Consider the following 21,599-nt stretch of genomic DNA (forward strand, 5'->3'; position numbering starts at 1 on the left):
CAAGCCAAAGCTCGTGAGAGTTGCCCGGCACTGATGGGAACTGGTTTTGGATACAGCCGTAGAGGAGACATCCCTTCTGCCGCTCTTGCTGGTTACTGACGACGTACCCGTGCACTGAAGCTGGGGGGAACAATTCCTTTTGCAAATAGCGAAGAGCAGCTTTCACAAGTGGCGGAGGCCCAGGATGGGAATCAGAACTGACTCCCCCTCTTGTCTGTGTCATGCACCGCTTGCAAGTTCAAAGTCACTTACAAACTTGCACTTTGGTATTCCTGTCTTTAACCACTACCGTTAAATGAGATGCACTGCTTCTTCATGACAAATTAAGATTCTTAAGAAATTGGGGTTTAAGTACTTTCATGTTCTTAGAAATTTGGGGGGAGTTGTTATTAATGCAGAAGCTGCTGTGATGTGGAGTAGAAGCAATCATCTGGTTTCACATTCACCAGCAGCTTACAAGAATCAGAGGTCTTTACCTGTTTCCTGATGGATTGTCTGCAGGCTGAGATTCGCTGGAAGGATGACCACCTCTTTAATGCCAACGTGTGATTTTTTAATCGTTGTTTTTTTAAAAACTGTGTTCTCAAATCTAGATTCCCTGATTTATATTAATAAATAGGTTGTGGTATTGCATCATACCAGCTGGATATTTGAGAAATAATTTGCTCTTATCCAAATTCTGAAATATTCTTGCAGCTCAGCTGGATCGAATTAGATTTTAATTTAAAAAGTAACGCACCATGTGTTTACTTGAACCAAAACATTGCTTTGCAATGAACTAGTGGATTAAATATAAATTTGGGAAAATAATGTGATATAAATATGCTAGCTATACAGAGTATTTTTGAGAACTAAATTTCTATTGGGCTTCTGTTTGGATTTTACTTAGAAGCAGTGCTTTGAAATACTTAGGGACTGTAAACTTCTGCTTGTGTGTGGCCAAGGCGAGTCTTCTGGAAAGTACACTCAGCCTTAGAAGTAGTAGTAAGTGGAGCAGATGCAGGCAGGCAGGAGCAAGTGAGAAACCACAATGTTTCCTTGAAGTTCACTTCCTCCTCCTCCTTTTCCCTTGTAAAAATACATGCTTTTTATAGAATTAGAGTATTATTATCCTGTACTATAGAGAGAACTTTTGGTATCCTTTTAATAAATGAATTTAATGATGGAATAGATCTAGATAAGATATGAATATTTATGCTTAGCAGTTTCTTCCTGGAGATAATGAGTTTTGAAGAATCAAATAACGTTTAAGGTTTTTAAGTACTGTCTTATTTTCAAAAGAACATCTTACCATATAAACATGGTTTCTGCCTTGTTTTGTCACTGATGACCTTACCAACCAGATTTCAAAAGCGAAACACAGAAAGATAATTCAATGTCTGTCTCTCTCTCTCCCTGTCTAGATTATCAGCGTCTGATGACAGTGGCAGAGGGGATCACAACGCTGCTGTTCCCATTTCAGTGGCAGCATGTGTACGTCCCCATCCTTCCTGCCTCTCTCCTGCATTTTCTGGACGCTCCCGTTCCCTACCTGATGGGGCTGCAGTCCAAGGAGGGAACCGACCGCTCCAAGCTGGAGCTGCCTCAGGAGGTCAGTCTCCGCCTTTGGGGTTGCTATCCTAAAACGCGTTATTAATATTTGTGTGAATCCCTGCTGGAAAATGCCATGCCTGGTGTTAGGAGGCTTCTCCGGCACTGTGAAGACTGTTTGCCAGCAGGAGTGAGGTAGTGGGGGAAGTCTCCGCAGTCCTTCTCGGTCCATTTCTGAATTTAATGAGTGCCACTAATTATACTTCTAAATGCTTCTCCTTCGGCTTCTTGCTGTGACACTGAAAGTTTCTCTGCTTTCCCTACATCACACGTTTCACTAGGTCTTGTCACTCTGTCAGTGTCGCACTCTTATCAATAGAAGGGAAGGCTAAAGAGCATTTGATTTGGGGATGGTCTTTATGAAGCTGGATCTCGGGTGCGGTTGCTAAATGGTATAAACCTGTCCTGTCCCCCCGCTGCTGCTGAGAAGCCCCATCCTGCCAGCCTCGTCCCACCCAGGGGTGAGCCCACGTGTTCCTGGTTAGGTCGAGGTCTATTACTAGACCAGCATTCTGGCCTCAAACAAGCCAGATTTGCATTAATACTGTGCCTGTGAACCACTTAGAGGCATACACACACACACGTGCTTTTAAAATCTTGACTCACTCCAATGATTGTCTTTTGGACTGACGATCTTCTGTTCTCCCATGCAGTGGGAAGTGAAAACTGCCTGGTCTACCATGTTTTCCCCAGAGAAAAAAAGGAAGGAAAGGTCGTCCTCCTAATCTAGGTGTTAAAATCACTGGTGGTAGAGAGTGAAATGGAGATTTTTCTCCTCAAAATTTGACCCAGATGATTAAAACTGCTTTGCGTTTTAACCTGGCCACTGATCACTCTCCATACTGCAAAGTCTTTGGGATGTGGCTAGCCTGTCTGCATTCAAGATGGTGCCTGGACCCTTCTCTTGAGCGTGCCGTGCATTTTAACTTGGGTTTCTTCTTAAAATCAGTGGGAACCCTAAGAATAACTGTTTGTACCATCTCCTGACGGTGGCACCGCTGTGCTCAGCTCCATGCGGGAACCTCTCCTGGGCGCAGAGTCCCTACGGCTTGCGAATAGGTGCTCTTACAGAGAAGGCAGATGGGAGCAGCAGCAGAGGAGAATATGCAGGAGGAGGAGTTTCTATGTGGAAGTGCAGGGACAAACACAGGGCAAGGATAATACGGTTTTTAATAAAGGTCTATTTTAAGTATTAGGTGGAGGTGACTGAATCTTAGCCTTGGTGGCATGTAACAGTGCAAATAAAGCCTTACCTCCTGGATACAATGGCCCAATCGCATGAAATTTGCACTGGCATGGAAACGAAGCTGGTGTCTAGCTACGTTTTTCAGTAAAACCATGCTAATATTACATAATTACTAAGATTTGAAAAATTATTAGTCTTATGCTTTTAGTTAGCAGATTAAGCTGTCATTTTCCTTAAATTAAAATTTTAATGTGATGGGCTTGCAGTATTGATGGAATAACAAATTAAATATCACCAGTGAGGGAAGAGTAATAGCGGGGTGGAAACCCCTCCCTGTTACGATGTTTAACAAATGAGTGAAAAATATTGGCACAGCATTTATGAACACCACAGGTCCAGTAAATGTGGGAAAGGGAGAGAAAGAAGGGGTATTGAACAGGGAAGATCTTGAATCTCAAATTCCTCTAGACAATAAAAAATAGAAAATCCTTCAACATGCTAGCAGTGATGAAGCGCTGTTCGCTTTAGCATTCCTTTATTGTTCAGGCGAGGGGCTAGCTTTTCAAGCTCTTGGTCTAAATATAAACCATTTGTTTGTTAGAGATAAAAATTCTAACAACTGGCCATCATGCTGTCTTAAGGTTACTAATCTCTCTGCATTAACTTTAATCATCAGATGTTTTTGAAGAGAGAAGTGAGACCAATTCCCCAAGGGTTTTCTGAATCCAAATCTCATTTTTCAAATTTTGTAAATGATATGCAGAGCTGAAATTAAAAAGCCTTTGAAATGAAATATTGATAGATAAGAAGACAGTCCCTGAGCTAAAGAACCGTACTGATCTATACAACTCTAATAGCTGTATAGTTAAGTAAAGCAAATTGTTTTGTATGAAGAAATGCTTTTCTTTGTACAGCCCAAGTTTATTATGAAAAAGTGATCTGAAGGAACACTTCTGCTTTACCAAATTAATCCTAATACCCTTTAAAGTATATACGTGAAAGGTGAAATCTCAAGCATGTCCCTGAAATATCCAGTACATTATAACCATTGTTTGCCGTGGAATGTATTGTCCTGCTGAAAATTAACCTTTTCAGAAAAGGAGAAAAATAAGTCTTTTCTGTTCACATAATCTGAAGATTAGTCTACAGTGTTTGGTGAGAAGTAAAGAACAGTAAAAGTGCCTTGGAGAAGGCAGAGGAGCTGTGGTAATGGCCGAGTGAGGCTAACAAAGACCTGCTGCTGCTGCCCTGTGGGTTCCTGCATCTCTCCTTCTGCAGATTTATGCCAGGGCAAAACCCTTCGGAGCTCAGCACCTTGGGAATCTGACCTGGTTTAAGATTTTATTCAGCACAGTGCACTCAGACAGAGAATTTCAGATGTAAGCCGCAGTTCAGAAGATCAATTACTGTTTTTCATTCTGCTATTATTCCTGAGGGTGCATTTGCAATGTAATTAATTTTTATGTGGGGTTCCTCCATCCCCCCATTGACACTTTCCTAGTAAAAGTATCTGCTCTGCTAGATTCATGTCTTCACTTAGCTTTAATCTTACGGGCTGAGATCCATCTGCATTCGTAGCAAAGCTGTCTAAGAGCACTCTGTTTAAATCTCGGGCAGAGGAATTGCCAAGATTAAAAGCCTCCATGGAACAGGGGGTAGCGGGGAGTGGGGAAATAGGGCTTGACCTCTAGTGGACAAGCTATACTCAGACATGATCCCAAAGGCTTTGCATGGGACCCTTTTTTGTAGCTTTGCTCGTAGCAGCGTCATCTTTCTCACTGAACATCTCGTTCCTTGGTAGCACAGCTACAGAGGCTTCTTGCAGATGGATCCTGCTAAAATAAACGTGCCCTTGAGATGTGATAATTCACACAAACAGTATTTCCGTGGGCTGAGAAGTGGTGCTGCACGTCCTGCGTGCTGGTGTGTCCTTGGCTGGTCTGGGAGGGGATATCGAAACTTTGTAGTGGGAAGTTTGGGATCTGCAAGTCATGGCAGAACAGGAGAGGGCAGGAGGCTTTATTTATTCATTAAATCATTGCCATCCAGTTGGCCCTCAGCTTTACTGAAGTCTGAAATGTCACAGGCTAGACAACACAGCTAAAGTCTCCTGCATCTGTGTGCTCTTACCCTTCTGTCTGGAAGCACACTGGGAAAATAGGGCTACTTAACAGGGGAGCCAATTCAGTGCAGAGCGTCTGTTTTGAAACTTTTCTTTTATTCCAGGCAAACTTGTGCTTTGTAGACATCGATAACCATTTCATTGAACTGCCAGAGGAATTCCCCCAATTCCCCAATAAGCTGGAGTTTATCCAGGAAATCTCTGAGGTTCTCCTGCAGTTTGGGATCCCGCCGGAGGGTAACCTTCACTGCAGCGACAGCGCCACCAAACTCAAGAACCTGGTTCTTAGCGACTTGGTGAACGACAAGAACGGGAACATCCCCGGCAATGCCCTCAACATGTACGAGCTGCTGAAAGGCAATGAGACGATCGCCCGCCTGCAAGCCCTCGCCAAGAGAACGGGCGTGACAATGGAAAAAATGACCATCACGGCTCCCCTCGCGGAGAAGGAGAAGGATGGGAAACTGCCATGTGAGGAGGTGGAGCTGAGGGACTATAAACTGAACGTGCAGCTTCGCGAGGTTTTCGCCAACCGCTTCACGCAGATGTTCGCAGACTACGAGGCTTTCGTCATTCAGGCTGCCCCCGATATGGAGTCGTGGCTGACAAACAGGGAACAAATGCAAAACTTTGACAAAGTAAAGATAGCCGTGTATTCATTTTTCCATCTGAAAGTGCTTTTGGGAGGGAGGGAGAATAGGTATATTATGTATATATAGCCTAGGTACCCTTTAATCCGCTGTTCTTCGTCTGCCTCTCTCAGAGATTTGTCCGTTTTGATTACACAGGGCCAGATCGCCTGCCAAAGTAAATCAGTGCAGATCCACTGAGCCGGTCAGAGCTGTCCTGGCTTGTACGAACCAAGCTGGCAGGGTTCTGCCCACCTGATGGGGCTTCTCCTGTGGGTTTGGTGGAAGGGTAGCAATGGAAAGTGACTTCTTTCTTTCTTTTTTGTTTGCTGAGAGGAGAGGTGCATACACGAGACAAAAACCAAACCCAGTCTTTCTTGTTTCCTAATCTCACAGTAGAGCTTTTTGTTAATGTGTAGTGTTGTTCTGTAGAAGGTTATCGCATCATTATGGCAGAAGAGTACTGTTATGACTCCATTGTAGTGAGTACACAAGAGTGAAAAGGAAGCCGAGATTAGAAATGGGGAAATAAAGAGTCTGTAGGCTAGCAAAAGGAATGAGAAATGTTGGGAAGCTTGCACAGTTATTATTTCCGAGTGACTCTGCAAAGTAGATAGCGCTCTTAGCCATCAGCTTTTTCAGATACAAGTCCTTTTCTAAGGAGAATGGTAGAAGGATAAACAGTCAGGAACAGACTAAATATTGATCTGAGTCAGTTTTTGATCAAAAAAATGCTGCCATACCTTTTTTTGGACTTGTTTGTATTCAGGCGTTGAACAGTGCAGCATTCAAAAGGAAGGGGTTGTTCAGGCAATCTCTGCTAGTACTTCTACAATAAAATGGGCTGTTAAGGTTAGGGTTTTCAAAGCTCAGCTAGAGACTTAGGCACACACTCAGTTTTAATTGGAAATTCATGATTAATTGCCCCGCCTAACTTCACAAAAGAACATTAGCTGAAGAGCACTGTACAGCCCTTGATATGTATGACACCTTAATAAGTGATCTGGTCCCAAGCAGGGATGCGCAGACCAGAGGTCCCAAGTGGGCACATGTGGTGGTGGTCTGCCATGGGTTGCACAGGGCTCGTTCCTGCAGGTAGTAGCTGCTAGGCTGCTTTCAAAAAGCTGGCAGCACGGGCACTACTTCAGCAACTCCATATTCCCTTTACTCTAGTGTCACAAAGCCTCCCCAACTGCTTATTTCTCACAGTTGTGACCAAAGAGGTGACCTGCAAACCAAAACCCTTTGTAGATGGATTCACACCTCTCTGAGAGGTGTTTTTGTGGTGGGGAAGCCTTGTCCAACCTTCCCGTTGGCTGCTGGATCGGTTCTCTGCCGCAGGACGGCTCGTCATGTCAACGCCAGGTGGGAACGTGGCACTAACAAGCTGTTCTGTATTTCAGGCTTCCTTCCTTTCGGACCAACCCGAGCCTTACCTCCCATTCCTTTCACACTTCATCGAAACACAGATGTTTGCAACCTTCATAGACAATAAGATAATCTCCCAGTGGGAAGAGAAGGACCCTTTTCTGCGAGTTTTTGACTCCCGGATTGAGAAAATAAGGCTATATAATGTAAGGGCCCCTGCACTGCGGACATCCAACTATCAGAAATGCAACACTTTGAAAGAAGCAGGTACGTTCAGACGGGCTAGTAAAATATTCAAAAGTACAATGTCAGCCACAAAGAAATATAGGTCCTCAGTCATCTGAGCATTGCAGCCAATGAGGAAGCCCTAGAGCTACCTGAGGAGGACTCAGCGGTGTCCTTATTTTCCCTAGGCAAAAATTTCAGCATGCTTTTAAACACCAAAAATAGCGGGAGCCTTTTCCTTCCCTTCAAGCTCTCCTAGGCTGGTGCCTTTAATGAACACAAACCAAACCACGGAGCTGGGCTCACCGTTTCTCATTTCAGGCAGCTCCTGCTCCATTGCCAGGAGAGCTTTCCTTCACTGTGGTGGTGGGACCAGCGCCAGCCACACCGAAGAGCCGAGCCCCTGTGTCTGCTCCACTGGCCTCATCTCCCCCTTCCCGTAAAAAGACATTTTTTTGCCTTACGCCATTTGGTTAGAGCAGTGGGAGATGTCGGGGATGTAATCCTGTGTGGCATATTTAGTAGCTCCAGCAATAGATGCTCAGTGTTACTGAACAATATGCTGTGTGCTGAAGACTTGGATTTTTTTCCATTACAGTCACAGGATGTATTTTCAAATTATACTTGAGTTTCTTACTGTGCACGTATTTATTTCATTTCCAAGTAATACAGGGAAATTATACCCTTAAATTTGTTGGGACGCATATTAATGAACTGGGGCAAACACATTTCTCATGGTTTTTTTTTGTTTAATTCCTTCAGAGTGTTTTATTTGTTACAAATGTGGCAGAAATAGAAATCCTGTGTCTGCTTAACTTTTTCTATCTAAAACCAATTCTAATTTGCAGGTCGACTGTCTATTCAGCGTCTAGTTTTGGTAGATATTGTGGCACCGGAACCTCATTTTCTGTCTTGCGAAAAGCAGCAAACTGATAGTAATACCAACTTTCCTTCATATTTACCATTCACAATATATGTGACCCTAGCACTGATCCAGCACCTGCTTGTTTAACCTACTATTTTCGGAACCCTTCAAACCCTCTGACCCCACACTACCCAGTCCTTTTCTCCAAAATAAAACCATACGAAGTGATTTGTTTTCTGAGAGGGGAAAAAAAAAGCTGCTGAGTTTCTAATGATAATGTGTGTAAATTTTATGACAGTTTCTTTCCCATCACAGTTTTATAAAATAGGAAACGAGTTCTGTGTTGTTCTTGACAAATGGAAAATGGATTTAGCTTCCACATTTTGCATATTTATTCACTAGTTGTGATATGCTGAAAAGAACGGGCCTGCCCGTTAATGGATGGGCTATAGAGAGTTGAATATTAAAGTTGCTAATTAAATGCTGATTTCCCCCATACACCTCCTTTCCCCTCTCCTTCACAGTGCATCTGACTCAATGTTGAGAGGGTGACAGGTTTTATTTTCATCCTGCGCGAGATCTGAGATGAAATCCTCACGTCCTTGAAGCAAACGACTGAACCGCATTAGTCTCAGCGGAACCGAGATTCCCGGGGAGCCCTCCCTGGTCTTGCTGTAGCCTCCCCTGTTTCTAAGCATCTGTTCATCTTTTTGATGCTGCTCAGGCCTTGCTACAGTTGGCTGTGCTTTTTGAAGGCCTGTCATCCAGTACTGGCATATCTAATTTCAGGAGGACAATCTTTATAGGTGCCAGATGTTTGCAAAACTCGGGTATTGCTCCCCGTGCGTCTGCCCAAGGAGACGTGTCTGGGGCAAAGCGAGGTGCCTGACCCCGCAGAGAGTTGCAGCCGGCCTCAGAGGTCTCCATTCTACCCAAGGAGCGTTAAAGCCAAACACCGAATTGCAGGGAGAGATTGCACTGCTCTTGCCGATTCATAACCCATCGCGCAGGCTCCCGTAAAGACCTGGCTTGCTTAACGGCTAACTTGCTTGTGCCAGTGCTAGTTGTGTTGGGTGAAGAAACTAAAAGCCATATAACAAAATAACAGTGCAGATGTTTCATCACTTCTGTAAGCGACAGATTTCTGGGTCTAAAGTCACTATTTAACTTCTTAGAGCGTTTTCAGGGATCAGAGCATGACCCCTTCTGTTGTCGTAGCACGTGTCTTCAGGTGGTTCACTAATGCGGTTGTTCACCTGTGACTGTAACTTGCAGCCCAGTCCATCGAGCAGCGGCTGATGAAGATCGATCACACAGCCATCCACCCGCACTTACTTGATATGAAGATTGGCCAAGGGAAATACGAACAAGGATTTTTCCCGAAGTTGCAGTCGGATGTCTTGGCAACGGGACCTACCAATAACAAGTAAGCACAGGTTTTATTTTCTGGATTTTTATATGAGGTTTCTCATATAAAAGATTCACATCATTGGACAGTAGTCCTAATTTTGGATGGCTTCCAGCCAGTCTAATGAACCGTAGCAACTCTTTCCATTTCTGGTTTGTTCAGGCTGTGATTTTGAAGTTACAGCCATAGTTTGGGTTATGTTAGAAAGTGTTAGCTCTGGTTTTGGAAAGATTCCTCGGTACTGTTTTCTGTGTCTTCTCATACATGTTTTTAGTTTTATCATTGCCGTAATAAATTTAAAATTCGTTTCCTTGCTGTTTTGCACTGAATAGGATAATTTGGAAACCCAAGCCAAAATTTAGATTCTGAAATAAATTTTGGTATTGAAGCCTCCACATCATCATGCAGAATGAAATTAATGCCCACTCTGTTCCTCTCTTTTCTTTAATTGTTATTACATGCCCCAAAGATTTTTACAGCTCTCTTTCAGTTTTCACGTTGGAATAACCTGGAAGAATAACTTGGTGAGGGTGGAAACTATGTGGTTCTGTACCTGGATTACTCTTATCGGTCTGATAGGGTTCTGTAGTGCACTTTCATATGAAGGTAGGGGTACCTGTAGCTGTGGAATCGAGCATGTAATTATATAGTTAATTTGCCTAATGTAAAATGAGAACCTGGAGCAACTAATACACTTTACATTTATACAGCTATAATATAAAGTAAGTGTTGTAAGTTACTTTTTTTTTCTTCCCTCAAAACCCAGGAAAGAAGGGGTTTTTCTCCCCCTTCAGAAATGGAAGATTTGTGCATCAATGGTTACTGCTTCATTAAATTATTAGCTCAGGCCCTTGCTTCCAGTTTCTGTGGTAGGTTAAAATGGGAGCAGAGATAAATCTGAGAGCTCCAAAAGCTACGATTGTCCAAATGTTAAAGCTAGCTCTTGTTTTAGACAAGTGCATGCACACACACTGCTCTGAGCTCCTGTATGAGGCACCCACTCAGTTCTATTTATACACCTTTTGTGCACCCCAGTGCTAGCTAATCCCTTTTTAATAACCTACTAGGTATAAGACTTGCAAATAATAAAATAAGATATCCTTAAGCATTAAACGGTTAAAGAATTGAAATTCTTTAAACAAAGTAAAAAAATAAAAGGAGGAATGCATATTTCAAAGTTCCTTTGTTTGCAGTCTTCTTGCAAACCGAGACAAAAGTTTACAGGTAGTGCTCCCTTGAGGAGTGGAGGATTTCTTCTTCTTGTGGGATGCTGTGTTTAGCAGTCTGCCTCTTATCCTTATGGTGGGTTTCAGTTTTACAGTGTCAGCATCAGTGTGAGCGTGCTCAGCCTGCTCCAAGTTGCTTTTATCTTCTGGCTCTATTGCAGAATGTTAGTGAATCCATGAATAAGCATCAAATTAAAAATAGTTTTCCTTATGCCTTTTGAGATGCTTCTGTTAGATTGGTGCCTATTCTAAAATGTGACTTTAACTCCTTGAGTGATAATTTTGCTCTAGATAGCTGGTTTTGGTCTTCAAATTGCAGCATGTTTCAGAATTTCTAAGTACCAAAATCCCATTACTTACCGCAAAGCAGTGTCAAAGTGACAAATGCTTGGAATTCCTCCAGCTGTATATTGCCAAAAAGGTTTGTAATTGGAAAATCTCAAGACCATCTGTTTATATCTTTCTGCTTCCTGGCTTTTTTTGTGAGCAGCTGAGAGGACTCTCTCTCTACACATTTAAGAGATGTATCTATCTACATTTAAGAGATGTAATTCTGATGAATTTACACCCACGTATAAAAAAGATAGCCTTTTCATGGTCTCTGCAAATACATCATAATTCTTTTGACCACAAAATCAATTGAAGTATAGCCTTCCATTAATTTGAATTTCCCAGTGTATGCTTCTTGGGGGTATGTTATACTTGCATAGAGGACTGGGCCTTTGCCTGTGGGGATGGGGGAAGAGGTCATTTCAGCTACATTCCCAGGCACTTCTCATGTGTGTGTTCATAAAGTTAATGCAAAGGATATTGCTATGTAGATCAGAATTATTTTTGCAGACTTCAGTTCTACGTAGCAAATTTTGTCCTGAATGTGTAAGGAAGTGTATTTGCAAGGGGGAAAAAAAAAAAAAACATTCCCATGTTACAGTCAATTGTTGTTGGACAGTAGCAAATAAACCAATTCAAAGCTGTTTTAATGAAAACCTGTCCTCACTGGTCAGCAATCAGATTTTTATTGCTTCCCTTTCTGGACCGATAAACTAACAAATATATAACTAGAGGTCAAAATGTTATCTAGCGATTCCCTTCGAGCACTGCCTGGCTGTTACAGGGCTGTTATATGTATAATGTATCTAAATCAGAAATATAATGCAAAGACCAAGCACTTTCAGTTTGTTTAGTCGTTGATCCTGTGTGTGATCCCAGAAAACCATGTTGCCTGGACAGGCAGAAACTGTGTTTGGAAGAGAGGGTGTCTGGCTCGTGTTTGCTGGGCATGGAGAGCAGGGCCTGGGGACAGAGGAAGGGCTGACAGTCATATTGGATCACTTCCACCTAAACGCAGCTGGAAACAAGTGTTGATCACATTACCATGTGTAAGCGTTAAAACACCGAGGTCTGTCACAGAAGCAAAGTCTAATAATGTTTCATCTGTCAGCCCGCGGCCATGCTCGGCAGCATGCTTTGCCCCACTTCTGTCACTCTGCTGCCTCCTCCCGCTTCCCCTCAAGATGTCCTCTAGAGGACTGGACAAGGGGGTGAACCTGCGCTCCTCTGGCCCCAGCCAGCGTCACACAGCTTGCTGCTTTCTCTCATCTGCTTGGTCATTTGTGGGCTGGGAGAGCCTCCTTTTCCATTTGCTCCTATTCTGGCCAGACTGCAGGTGCGTGCCTGGTGTCGTTAGGGCTCGTCTTCACCTCTTCCCTCGTAGTGGTAAGGAAACACTGACTTCTTCGGCTAAGCAAGAACTTCACTGAAAATAACTCCAAACTGCACTTTACTGAAAAGAAATGAAAACAAAAAAATGAAAAAAAACAAACAACAAAAAGCCCAAACAAACAAAGAAACCCTACCCCGAACCCCCACCTCCATAAAACTGGAAAATGAGCTCCCAGGTGTACAGTTTCTCTAATCATCTTTTCGACCAAGACTACCAGAACGTGGAAAGACATTAACCGCAGAATATGCAGATCTAAACTTAAGCAAGAGATGATAATTATTGTATCCAAATATTTCTAGAAATTAAAAGAAACGTTATTTTTCTGTAAAGAAAAGAGCAATTCATCCTAGCTAAGAGCAATTAAAAACAAAACAAAACCCCACCCAGTTCTGTCCTCTTTCCCATCAGGCAGCAATGTCCCACTTGAGGGACTCCCTCTGCACTCATTGCCTTCGGTACATCCCCCACGTCGTGGGAAAACCTTCTGGATGTACAGACAGCAGCTGCAGCTTCCTCTGGGTACAGAAGTGGCCTGTCCACGCTGCTCTAACCTTGTAAAGCAGTGGCTTCTGCAGGAGTCCTCCTAGAAAGCATCCCAGGAGAAAACAGGCTGCAGTCCCTTAGACAGTTTGTCTGTTTATCTGGCAATGAGCAGCAGTTTCCGGAGTCTTCCTTCCCTTTTTCAAAGCCCAGCACCACATTGTGGTTTCTACGTGTTCCCCTCTTCCTTCCCCGCGTGCAGTTTTCTGCCAGGCTTTTAAAATGGTAGCTGGGACTCCACTGGCTGATGCATTCGCAATGATCCAGGAAAGGAATTTGAATGACAAAAAGCCAAGCTACATAAACACTTCATGGTTTTTGATTAGCTAATTGTTAAATTAGGGTGAATATGCTTACAGTGCAAAATTAAAACAATGAAACAAGCTGTGTTTTCAATCTAATTGATTACCTTGTAACTTAATTTGTACTAAGAAGCTTGATAAATGAGATACTGCAGAGGAAAACACTGATTGCACACCAAACATGGGAATCTATTTGCATTCTGGCAATTTGTAGTGAATGCCTGCAAAGAACAACTGAGCTGATTTTTTTTTCTTAATTTCTTTCGGTTTTCAAAGGAAGGTTTTGCTTTGTCACACATTTACAAAATGGCTTAAATTATCCTTTTTGCCTTTCTCTTTGTTTAGCCCTGTTTTTCCTACCTCCTTTATCTGCGCCCTGCTTTCCTCCTTGCTTCCTCCCCTGAGCAGCCTGTTTCCCCTTTTCTGCCCTGGCCACTTCTCTCTCCTGAGCCCTCTCACTTATATCCCGACCTCCCATGAGCTTCGTGCTTTTGTCTGTCCTCTGTGTCCTACCTGACCTGCAGCGATCCTCAAAGGAGGGCGCAGTCCAAGCACAGATCCCGCTATACTTGGCCTCCTAACCTCAGGCTTTAGCTAAGTGATGTGTTGTTCCTACCCATAAAGCAAATTTCAAAAGTACTTCTTTGCTTTCTCCAGGCATTTGTTTCTGTGCTGTGTTTTGCTGACATCACCACTGTGTCAGTATTTATTTGTAAAATTCGTGCATTAAAAGAGTTATGAAATTGGTTCATTTTTGTGCTCCAGTTTATGGCATGACTTGTGTGAGCACTGTCCTGTGGCCTCCATCACTGGCCCCCCTTTCAGGTTGTGAACTGCCCGAGGTTTACCTGCCTGGTGCTCTGGTTCTCCTCATTTTTAAATAGGACTACTGTTTGCTTATTCACTAACATTGACATTGGTTAATGTTTTTAAAGAAAATATTTTATATATATATAATGCAAAGTGGTATCCTTTTGCTGAATCTCTAGATGATGATAGAAGTCATTCTGGTTTTAACTAAATTATTTTTTGCTATGGGGACTTGGAACCTGATGGGTGAGTCTCCTGTGTACTGAGCCTCTGCTCAACTGGTGCAAGGCAGTAAAAGAGCAATTAACTTATTTCAGCTAATATATAATTTTAAAATAGCTGTGCAGGATTAAAGTTCACAGGGAAAAATGTGGGTGAATCCTTGCATCCTCTGTTCTGTTTACTCTGCCCTGAACAGTGTTACTGTCTCAAGCGAGTTTGCAAACTAAATACCACTTAGGACAGTGGTTCGTCAGGGCTTAAGGGGTGATGTTGGCAAATTGCTACAGATGTTCCTTGCAGAGGAGGGCAGTTGTGGGTACCACCCTCTTAAATAACTTTTTTGTATAACCTGACGAGACAGACTGAGTGGTCAGTGCAAGACCACTCTCTGCAAGGCATTTTGCTCATTTTTGTCCACCCAATCAGCAGTTCAAAAGCTTTCCTGTCCAGCCCTACAGCAGGGGTGGAAAAGGTGTGTTAGTCTCTATTTGAGCCTTCGTCCTCCTTACCATGGAGCAGCGAGTGCAGAGCAGATTCACAGTGCAGAACCCACCTCCTGTCAGCCCATCCGTGATCAGATGGAGCTTGCTCTCGACCTTCCTTTTAATTTGTTCGGTCCAACATATATTTGACTTGGAATCTCTGTGTCAAACTGCTCCTGAACCGGAGCAGATTACATGTGCAGTCTGCGTGTATTTGATGTGTGCAGGCTGCATGCATGCTTTAGGGGGATTTGTTGGAGGCGCAGTACATCTATGTGCTAATTTGTGAATACAGAAACGCAGTCAGATAATTCCTTTGATGGATCTATAGAGGTAAAAGGGGTATTGTCATTATTTGCAGACCTAAATAGCAATCTGCCTCAGGAGATGATCTATATGAGAAGATATAGGTTCTATTCTATAGACAAGTGCATTTTTCTCCTTCCTTCATTCTTTGTTATCACTGTAAATAGATTGTAAATTACGACAGTAATTTTCATGGTGATAGTAATATTGGTTAAATCAGTCTGTGAATGAAGTTGTCTTGCATTCTTGTTCTCTAGCAGCAGTACTGCAGTATATATCCTGCCCATTACACCTATGTCTGGTTTGGGTAAACATCATTTCTTCATTTCTCTGTGGAGCTTTAAAAAGATGGGTGGAGCAGGGGGGAGGTAAAGGGAGAGAGAGAGATGTACATATGATTGCAGTACAGCATGGCCAGTCCCTGGTGTGACACTGCTGTTTTGCTAGCTTGGCTTCTAACATCAAAGATAGCTTTGATGCTATCTTACCATTTTTAATACAGAAATTAAGCACAGGATGAGTGTCATCTTCTCCAAGTGTCACCTTTACATTTCCTCCAACCTCTGCAAACCTATTCCTATGCTTGTTGGGTCTAGTTTGATATTAAACAATACTGACTTCACTGTCTTCATGTTAAAAGGGTCTTAGTTGGAGGTATCTTCATTTCATTTCTCTATATTGAACAGAGCACAGTCTTCCCTGGTCCCTCCTCTGAAATGTCACTGCTTTTTTGCAGTCCCTGAAGGTGAAGAGCATCCGTCTTTGGACGTGGGAGTTAGATACGGGCAGATTACCGAAACGAGCCTTTTCTCCCTTCTCCACGTAAGCAGCTTGTCCCTGGGCTCTCCACGACACAGCGCCCGAGCTGCAGCTGCTTCGTCCCCAAAGACTTGGTGCTTGTAGCAATGCCTCCGCTGTGAGGAATAAATGAAATATGCCACTAGTCCATGCTCATGGCTCTAGAGGCAAAAAATAAAGGGGAGAAAGCATTTTTTGGGTCAGGGAGTACTCGGGCAACACCTAGGCTGGGCAGCAGCGCTGTGTGTGCTCCCAGGTACCAGGCGGCTCAGGGCTCGTCCTCCCAAGGCAGGGACCAGCCAGGAGGGCTTCGTCTCCTCTGGCATCCACTCCACAGGGACACAGGCGGTAGTGATTTAGCTGAAACGCCCACGAGTAAGGGCTGGAAACAAGCAGGCATTTGCCCTCGTGAGCACAGCTTTCCTTGCTGCTTCAGCAGCGCGAGGGCTGAGGTGTGAATAAGGCAGCAGCTGACAGCAGGGCCAGGAGAGACACCCGCATGGGATTTTGGCAACCCAAGGGAGGTGGTGTGGCCACTGTGGAGGACTTTTACCCCCGCTTAGAATCACTTCGAGTGACCAAAGGGAGAGGAGAAGTAATTTAAAATGCAATCCCTGCTGATGAGGGGGGAGGGAATGGTTATTGTAATACTGAAGCATTATTTTTGGAAAATTCTATGTGGCCCAGTAAAGAAAAGGCTTTAAAAAAAAGCTGCTTAATCCTGCTTATCTGCTGTTACATCTTCACAAAATCTCCTGGGGAGATTCAGAGCAGCATCTGAATGCACAGACCTCGCCCAGCACTCCAGCAGCTCCCTCTTACTTGGCTTAGAGGTTGGGGAAGAGGGAGCATGCAGCTCGCTGCGTGTGTAATTGCTCCAGCTAATGAGCAGCAGTCTTTTTTTCATAAAGAGCCAATGATCTTTATGTTTGCATGCTGAAAATGTTCAAATAGTTCTGATTAATAATCTGGAGAATGATCTGTGCCTTGTCCCAGATGGGGTACAGAGCTGGAATTAACTGAAAACGCTTTAATGATGGTGCATTACTTGTAATTATTCTGTGGCTTCTATTCTATTTTCGCCTTCGGTGAGACATGTTCCCTCAGAGGACACTTACAGCAATTCTTAAATCTTCCAGTAACTACAGAAATGCAGGTGGAGAAGGATCAAAGCTTTGTCTAGAATTCAGAAAATATCATATAAATTGGAGCAGAAAAATGTGATATGGATAATAGTTGATCTATAACTTAACTTTCCAATGTATTATTGGCATTCTATTCTGTGAAATGTAAAAGTGTGGTACTAACTTGCAATAAATGGAAGGTTTCCAAAGCCAGGTAGCGAAAGTCACTTTTATGTCTGTTATCCTCTTTTCGAGGGGGCATTTCTTCTGCTGCATTTTTACTTGTTGAGATTATTGAAATGTACGTTTTTATTTCCCCCCCTCTCAGTCATCTAATGAGGCATTGGGTGTTGCTTCTGAAAAAAAAATGTGGTGACTTATTAAATTCATGGGCTGTGTATTTTTAAAACTTCTTAGGAGGTGCAAAGACACTTATGTCAGTAATGTATTCCTCTGAGAAGGTATCAGCGTTTGCTGTGCAGGCACCTATTGGGCTGTTTTGTTTAGTTACTAGAGACTTGAGGCTGTGTTGCTTTAAAAATAAATTTCTTGTCATATGGGATGGCAAGGTGCTGAATCGTAATTATATGCAGACCCAGATGTTTATTTCTTCCTTTGCACTTGTTTTCTTGATGTTATTTGGAAGGTAGGAAGGGACTTCGATTCTGACCATAGAAACTGTAGTTCCTGTGACTCCTTTTTTTGGTTCTTTTTACCTGTGCATTTAGCCAAAATTTGGTCTTTAGTCACCTCACTGGAGGAATTGGTGGAGATAGTTAGGTATATGCATGCAAAGTCTTTCTCTCTGGAAACAGGAGGGTTTGGTTACCAGGGGTCACGTCCCTGCACTTCTCTTGGGTCAGGTTCCCCTCCCTGCGCGTCCCTGATGGTTTGCTGGACATGTCAGGACCCAAGTCCAGCTCTGTGCAAGGGTTTCCTCCTCCAGGCATGCATCTGCCTGCGTGTCGCCAGCTGAAACTGCTTGCTCAAATAGTTCAGATCCCAGATCCTATTTGTATGTGCTCCTGTTTGGGGTGCACGTAGAAATAGATGGGTTTGGGATCTGGAGACGGCTGTCCTCGCCAATACCACCTGTGTGGAGGGACTCACCAAGCACACACTTCTGTCTTTGATGTGGGCACCTCTGGGTTTCCCTCTGTATAGATCTACTAAAGACAGAGAACCCAAATCCCCAGGAGCTCTGCCTGTTGATTACAGCTCCTGTAGAAAAAGCCATCTCACAGCAGTTGTTCTGGCGTGGTGCCCAGCATGGACACTTCAGTCTGGAGTAGAGGGGCCAGGATGGAGACAGGTTTTGGAGGGTCCCTTTGACTTAAGTACTGGGGTTGGGAAGTGTGGGGTGTGGTTTTCTTGGTGGATCTTTTTTGTCTTTTTCTTTCTTTTTTTTTCTTCCAGATTTAGGTTATCCCTTCAAATTCTGCCAGGCAGTTTCCTCCCATAGGTGGAGCCTTATTCATACATCCCACCAGGCACGGGAGCTGGAGCGCTGCCCTGGGCAGGCTTTGTGTTCTGCTTCGCTTTGGGTTTGCTCTTCAACTTCTGAGTGCAGGAAAGGGGCAGAACAGATGACTTCATGAAGTGACTGAAAGGCTGTACACTTAAAGGCTTTTTTTTTTGCTGTAGTTAAAAGATATTTTTAATTTTAACAAACAGAACCACAGTAATTAAGTAATATCATTCTGAAGATGTAGCCTTCATGTGCATTAAGATACTTATTTTTAATGCTTGATAGGTTGCTTTATACAGTGTTATTTCAGCTTTCTTTTATAAATAATGTATTAACTTATTTATTCTCTGCACCAGTTGAGCATTTTTGTTTTCAAGGATTTGACAGAAGGCTATGGTATTATTAGAAACCCTACAATCAGACTAGAAATTCCTTGGGACAGAGTTATCTTGTTTTGTGTTTTGTTATAGTATCTGGCATAAAGGAGTTTGGACGCTTGGGAGCTTTAAGGTTGCTCAGTTTCGAAACTGGTTACCAAGTGGCTACTTTCAGGCAATAGCTTCAGATGAGGAAAAAATTCAACTGGGCATATATGAACATGTAGCAAAAAATACAGGCTTTCTGTGGTATTTAGAAACCCGATGCAAAAAAAGATACAGTAAAGATAGCAACATGGTTAATCCCAGGAAGTCAATATTGCTTATAACCTTTAAACATAGGTGCACCCAATATCACAGTAGTTACTATCGCAATGACGAGGTTCTCTGAAATAATTCCTGGAAGTATCAGCGAAAGTGGAGAAAGGAGAAGTACCACCTCTCACAAAAGAGGAAAATTTTAGCAGCTGTTACTTAGAATACATCATTGTATTTTATTTGTTCCTACAGACACCGTTTTTACCAAACTTCAGCAAATGCAGCAAACAACGGTGGTGTTGGGTAACCAACTACAACGGTTTTCCTGGTGGTGGCATCAATGATCTGCATTTTGGGTAACACAGAAGCTCTCGCTGGAGACCTGGCCGGCAGCGGGCACGTTTCCATCAGGGCTTTCACCCCGTGGGTGCAGGCTGGCCTGTCGCCGCCAGGCGCTTTCCCACGGGGAGGTCAGATGCCAGCTTGCACCCGCACCTATTGCAACGTCCCAGTTTGCACTTTTGCTTCTCCTGCTGCAGACCTGTCGGACGTCCTCTGGCTCCCGACCCAGGCTTTCCCTCCCAATATTTTCCACTCACGTGTATCTTCCCTCCCTCTGACTTCCCAGCCGCTGGGCCAGTCGCAGCACGACCGCGCAGCGGAGGAAGGACCGCCTGCGGCAGCACTCGGAGCACATCGGGCTGGACAACGATTTGAGGGAGGTAGGTGGTGTCAGCTGCGGGCGGCAGGAGCGTGTGGTCCAGGAGGTGAGGCCTAGACAGACGACGCGTTGTTACTTCGGGCAGTTTTATTGCTACCATAAGGTTTGTGTGGGTCTCTGCAGCCATTTCATTTAGATGCTGCTTGTCACAGATGCTTGTGTATGTCGTACAACTTCAAAGCACACAACAGAAATAAAATGCTTTTATTATTTTGGAATAAGATATCCCCTTTGTCATCAGGAAAATGGCTTATTTGCTGATATAGACCCCAGTCATGTAACCGCACACAGAGAGCAGAGCCCTGGTGCCTGCCTGGGTGCGGCTGCCGAGCTCTGGCCAGGGTGAAGGTCTCTGCAAAAGTCAAGTCCTTGAATAAATGTCAGTGCTATAGAGGCAAATGAGGCGGGACTTTTTTCTTTTTTAAAGGAATGTTTTTTCTCTCTTTCTTACGTAGATTCCTGACATGAGTAAGCCTATTTGAAAGGTTAAGACTTTGGGGCCTTTTTATGCTTAAAGCTTGGAAACTCCCATGCATCTTGTAAATGTCAGTCACATACATGCATTTCTTTCCCATCTTTTCAGTTTCTCGTCCTTCATTAAATATTTTCTGACATATTTTTCCATTGATGTCCATGTGCTTCTTTTGTATGTCACTAGCAAAAATAAAACATTCGTGCTGTTTTGTGGTAAATCTTGCTGAATAATGTTGGCCGGTGCTGGCATTTCCACTGCAAAAGAACCTGAATGGATGAGTGGACCCTTGAACCGCAGCTTCGAACGATGTTTCATGGAAACACAGCAAAACAGCACTTGTACATGTTTGTTGCTATTTTTGCTAACGTGGCTTTGCAAGTATATTTTAAATGTTGCCTCGTGTATATCTCAGCAGAGCCTTTTCAATACTTGTCATGTATTTACTTTCTTCTTTTTTTTGGCTGTGGATCATATGCATGCTTCTTTTGCTTTGTCTCCTCTTTCTTTCTGGCTATTCTGCCATTGGGGCATCTGCCTCCTCTTAGCCATCGGAGGAGCTTTTGCTTCGTCAGAACTCAATGGCCTTCTGGGAGTGGGATCAGGGACCACCCCCTCCTGCACGGCCTCCTAAAAAATCCTTCTCTGAATGCTGCCTGGTATGTTTTAGTTTTTCTTTTTGAAAGCTGCTTTTGAGATGTTGTTAGCGTGAGGAACCACTGTCTTCACTGCGTCTCAAACCTCTCCCTTTCTCATAGAGTATGAGCATGTCCCTGTAGCGCTTGCAAGTGTGGTTATAATCGGAAAAGTAGCTGGAAATCAGCTCTAGGCTTCCACGCCAGCTCCCTGGCAAGCACGATGGCTCCAAGGCTGAAAGAAGAGAATTTTGGTTTGCTTCGTTTTTTCCCATGTTGCTCACCTGGCAATTCAGCTTAGGGTGTCAAATCCAAAAAGCATTGCTTTCTGACTGCTGGATCGTCGCATCCCAGTGTGGAGGAGGGTGGTGGTGTGTGGATGCTGATGAACAGGCAAAGGGCAATCAATTGGGTCTTTCATCCCACCCTTATTCTTCTCTTGAACTTACAAGAGTTAATAATTATTTTATTTTTTAGTATAATAACAAGACATACAATGAATAAAGTAAGGTTATCTATGTTTTGTACTCTTCAGACTATAACCGCACTATAAATAAAACTGCATTTTATTTATCCCTTTACATTTAAAAAGAAATATTAGATTTCCTAATCATATATTCCCTGTATTACTTTTGCACTGTTTTCGTTGCTAATTTTTGCACTGAGTTAGATGGAATTCACTTGTGAGATTGCTTGCTGAACAACATGCTTTCATCATCTGTGATTTTTTTTTTATTCCCAC

The 21,599-nt window shown here is 43.3% G+C and overlaps 1 protein-coding gene across 1 annotated transcript in view; it reads left to right on the forward strand.

Moving 5' to 3' along the window:
- Positions 1–21,599, forward strand: part of DENND5B (DENN domain containing 5B) — a 117,488-nt gene that overhangs the window by 72,443 nt on the left and 23,446 nt on the right. The window contains exons 4-8 of the mRNA XM_075142986.1: positions 1,404–1,591; positions 5,003–5,536; positions 6,931–7,162; positions 9,261–9,411; positions 19,658–19,751. Coding sequence (XP_074999087.1) covers positions 1,404–1,591; positions 5,003–5,536; positions 6,931–7,162; positions 9,261–9,411; positions 19,658–19,751 — 1,199 coding nt within the window. The remainder of the gene's footprint in view (positions 1–1,403; positions 1,592–5,002; positions 5,537–6,930; positions 7,163–9,260; positions 9,412–19,657; positions 19,752–21,599) is intronic.

Source organism: Calonectris borealis, chromosome 1 (genome assembly GCF_964195595.1).
Source record: "Calonectris borealis chromosome 1, bCalBor7.hap1.2, whole genome shotgun sequence".
In the NCBI taxonomy this organism is placed as follows: domain Eukaryota; kingdom Metazoa; phylum Chordata; class Aves; order Procellariiformes; family Procellariidae; genus Calonectris; species Calonectris borealis.